Below are 4,225 nucleotides of genomic sequence, written 5' to 3' on the forward strand. Positions count from 1 at the left end.
TTTGGATAGGGCAGACATAAATCATGAGCTTACTGCCCTTTAAACTAAAGTTAACAACCCTATTTGGCTGATATGAATCCTCTATAGTATGACTTTGTTTTTAAAGGGGTGTTGGTGACCAGCAGATCTTATAACCTTAGAGTGTCTTAGGCCTCAGCTTACCATCAAATAAATGAGAAAATCTACATCACTGGTGTCTGATGGTAAAAAAAAAGACAGTACCCTTTTTCCATGGCTTGTAAGTACTTTTGGAGGTGAACATGACGACGAAGGGCTCTCTGTTGAAGGTGTCTGTGCCACAGGGCTCGCAGCCGTCATCGTAGGTGTAGCTTTTAACCACGGACACCGCCTGCTCCCTGGAGACAACAGATACTGCTTCACCACATGTTTTAATGTGATGGTCTAGACTAACAGTGTAACAGTGTCCACTAGGGGACAGGAGGCGTCTACTCCTGAATATGTGAATGAATGTACAGCTCTGGGATAAGATAAAAATCTGCCTCTCTACATGTATGACTGTCATTCTACTCTAATGTCAGCTGAACACAGGAACACCTCATCATACTTAATGAGGAATTGATTGAGGTGATCACCTGAATCAAATCTTATTTAATACCAGTAAAAAGAGGATAGTGGGTTAAGTTCAGTGGGAGACAGCAGGGCCGTTTCTAAACACTAGTAACATGTAGTAAACTTAACACTGTAACACCCTGATTGTGGTTTCAGGCCACTGCACAAGATCAACAGACATCAGCAAAAGCTACCTTGAATAAAAATACATGAAACCAGCAAACATGGAAAACAAACCAACAATAAGAATAATAGTTATGTTGTAAAAGGAACCATATGTAACTGTACAACATGATCACAAATTTTGTGTTCTGAATCTGTATGATCACAGCCTCGTGTTTTCATTATCCTCCTCAAAGAAAGATAAAGCAGACCTGACTTTGCTGCTCAAAAAAGAAATCTATTTTATTTTATATTATCGATACATTTTGGGAGAAAGTACCTGTCTTTATGTTAGCTAGGTAAACCCCCCCATTTATTGTGTTTTTATATGCTTAAATATATAATCTGTTTTAAAACTAAGCTGTGACTGTTTTTGTGGGGTAATCAAGTCAAAATCATCTTTGGGCCGGGCTGAGTGACGTCTGCTGACACGTAACGTCTACAAACAGGTACAGGTGAAGACAGGTACTTCTTAATTAATTCTCCTTGCAGCTGGGGGGGCCCCCTGTTGGCTACGAGGCCCTGTGCATCCGCATAGTCCGTGTCAGCTTTCTTCCATACTTCAAATTTTAAAAAGCGGCAGCATAAAAACACACAAAGCCCTAAGACACATGGAAGCTGTCAATAAAAATTAGAGTTAATTCTGAATCTTCATAAGATAAAGCATCATGTTGTTTATAAATGAACTTTTGTATTATTGCTACTCAAGGTCTGCAAACACTACATCTCTTGTTAATTGACGAGTTGCATTTTCTGCAAGTCAGTGTGATCGAAATGTTGTCAGTAGTTTATAGAATCATTTTACTTGAATTCAACAACCAGATTTGTCACATACTGTATTTAATATGGATTTTATCCCAAGGAAATGTATTATGAGTAAAACGTTTAATAACCATATCATTACTGTATTACTCCATAGAGACAGCATTTATGGCTGATGTGCAATTGTGTGACACTTTGCTGACATATTTATCTCAAATACCAGTCTGCTCTTATCTTTTATAAAACCAGTGAGGAAAAGTAACTAAGTACTTGTACTCGAGTACTCCACTTCAGTACAATTATGAGATATTCATACTTCTGTCACTAGTCACTGGTTACTTTTCAGTTTAAGATAAATACAAAACATATTAGCATAGATTATAATATACAGTACCCACTGGTACAGATTAACAATCATGTGCGGCTACTATTACATAATCATAGGATTGTGGTTCTGGCAGTCATTGTTCAGAGACACACACACACACAGTCTGTGTGTACCTGTAGAGGAAGAGGTATCTCTCTTTATAGGAGCTGCGGCCCAGAGGCTCGCTGACGATGTGACTGTACTCGGGCTGACACACACACACACACACACACACACACACACACACACACACACACACACACACACACAGATACAGAAGAGCATCATTCTGTTATCATATATCATAAAGTGACTTCATGAGCTGTCCACCTCACTGCAGACTACACACCACGTTTTGTTCACCGTGTTCTGTGTAATAATAGAGTGTGTGCTCTGTGTGAGGTGTGTCGTCATGTCTAACTTGTTGACGTGCTCCATGAGTCTTTTGGTTGCCGACAGGTCGCTGTCTCTGACCTCCTGGATCAGAATGATGTCATAGCGGTGGACAATCTGAAAAAACGAACAAACAAACTAAACACATCTGATGAAAGCGTGTGTCTTTTTTCCATACAGTACTAAGTACTAAAATTCTAAATATCTAAGCCTACTACTTCTTTTTTAAAAGTTTTTAATCTTTTGTGAGTCCCCCAACGTAATGGATGTAAAATAAACAAAATGAAAATAGCTGAAGTGCTCCTTTAATCTCCAAGTGTACCAGTATTCAACTAAATTCCATTCTTATATTTCTAATGTGCTACCAACAAAGCCAAACCTTGTGTTTTTTTTCTCACATGTGGGTTTTTGTGATCTGTGATACTCTCTAAGAAAAGAAGGAAAGCGGTTTCAGACCGTGCTAATGATGTCCATCAGAGTCACGTTGGAGGATTTCTTGTCTCCGAATGACTTGATGTTGAAGGCTGCCAGCCGCAGAGAGCTGGAAAGATGCAGCAGAGCCAAAAAGAGACCCAAAGCACACAACGAACGCATCCTGTGACAAAGAAGTCAGATATTTAAAGAAACGTGTTATTGAATCTGCATTTACACTGTGGTGGACCCTGAACGTCTCTTTTTCCTTTGACCTGACTGTGGGAGTGAGAGAAAGACGTAACACCTGCACCCCTGGACACATGACAACATGATCCTGACGTCATGCTTTTTTTTTTTTGCAGAGGCCCTGGTTCTACTGGTTTGGAAGTAATTCTTTGACAAAGGTTGTGATGGAAATAGAAAGCGGACGATCTGGTCTGGTAACCTATCTATGTAATTATCCTATTGTTAGTGTGCATTAACAAAAAAACATACCCTGTGTCATGGAACATGAAGTACTGTGATTGACTTTTAAGGAAACATGGAATACAAAATAAAGCAGACCCAGTCCCACATTAACATGTATAGTGTTACACACTCTGGAGAATTGTAATTCTAAACAACACACAGGTCTGTAGTATTGTTACTGAACAATACATCCATGTTATTGTAAGAAAAAACAGGAAAGCAAGTCAAAATGATCATGTGTCACAGTGTCAGCTTGGATCTGCTGTTTCTGCCTCAAAGAAGAGTCCAAGGTTCATATCTACCTGTTTCTGTGAGTCTGTGCGGTGACGGAGGAGGCCTGTTGTTAACGGAGCACAGAGGCTTGCTTGTGTGAATACCAGAGACTCCTCTACAGAACCACTGATAGAGTCTCTCCTGAGGTTTTTATTTACCTGCGAGTGCATGTGACATGGGGAGGGCTGCGGAGAAGGAGGTGTGTTATGGATGGAGTACGAGCCCATCCATGGAGGTCCTTAGCTCTCGAGCAAAAGTGACTCTGGTGATGACAGTTTGGTGTGTGGATGTAGGCTACAATGTATGCGTTTTAACTTCTTTAACTCATACGGTGACATGCTGTGTCTGCAGTGTTACTACAAGGTAATATTTGCAGGGCTTCACAGTTTTTGGGGATTACTTGGTAATCCCCAAAAAAGGTGATTTATTATTGTGTTTTGTCCTATCAGAAGCATTTAAGGACGCATACAAATATACTTTTCTTGACGTTTATTAGACAACGATAGTCATTACTTTTTACTGACAGCACACTACCACCAAGACAAGGCTCGGAAAGCTCCTTTTTCAGCCTTTTTCTCACCAACTCCAATGTTCTAACAGGTTGTACAGGCTGTAAAATAAATATATGCATATAGTCTAAGCCTGCCGGCCTTGTGTCTGTCTTGTGTAATTATTGACTATGGGTATTTTAAAAAGTAGTCACAGTGTAATTCAATTCTAGTTAGTAGTCCCAGTTTGTATCTTTGTGGGGCTGCACCGTGCCCATCGGCATCAGCTGTACACAGAATTGGGAGTCAATGTGTTAACTTTGTTTTT

At 39.9% G+C, this 4,225-nt stretch overlaps 1 protein-coding gene across 1 annotated transcript; it reads right to left on the bottom strand.

Moving 5' to 3' along the window:
- Nucleotides 1–187: 187 nt before the first annotated feature.
- Nucleotides 188–3,544, bottom strand: LOC113745103 (deoxyribonuclease-1-like). Its single transcript, XM_027276576.1, has 5 exons — nucleotides 3,439–3,544; nucleotides 2,711–2,849; nucleotides 2,275–2,371; nucleotides 1,996–2,074; nucleotides 188–356 (listed from the first exon to the last, which is right to left on the bottom strand). The coding sequence occupies exons 2-5, from the start codon at nucleotides 2,846–2,848 to the stop codon at nucleotides 188–190; spliced, it is 483 nt and encodes a 160-aa protein (XP_027132377.1). The 5' UTR covers nucleotide 2,849; nucleotides 3,439–3,544.
- Between the last annotated feature and the right edge of the window lie 681 nt (nucleotides 3,545–4,225).

This window comes from Larimichthys crocea, unplaced genomic scaffold (assembly GCF_000972845.2).
Source record: "Larimichthys crocea isolate SSNF unplaced genomic scaffold, L_crocea_2.0 scaffold45489, whole genome shotgun sequence".
Lineage (NCBI taxonomy): Eukaryota > Metazoa > Chordata > Actinopteri > Sciaenidae > Larimichthys > Larimichthys crocea.

Coding starts and splice junctions, on each gene's coding strand:
- LOC113745103 (XM_027276576.1), bottom strand. CDS start 2,848: ATGCGTTCGTTGTGTGCTTTGGGTCTCTTTTTGGCTCTGCTGCATCTT. Junction 2,372..2,710: donor TGATGGACATCATTAGCACG/GTCTGAAACCGC, acceptor TCGTTTTTTCAG/ATTGTCCACCGCTATGACAT. Junction 357..1,995: donor AGATACCTCTTCCTCTACAG/GTACACACAGAC, acceptor TGTTGTCTCCAG/GGAGCAGGCGGTGTCCGTGG.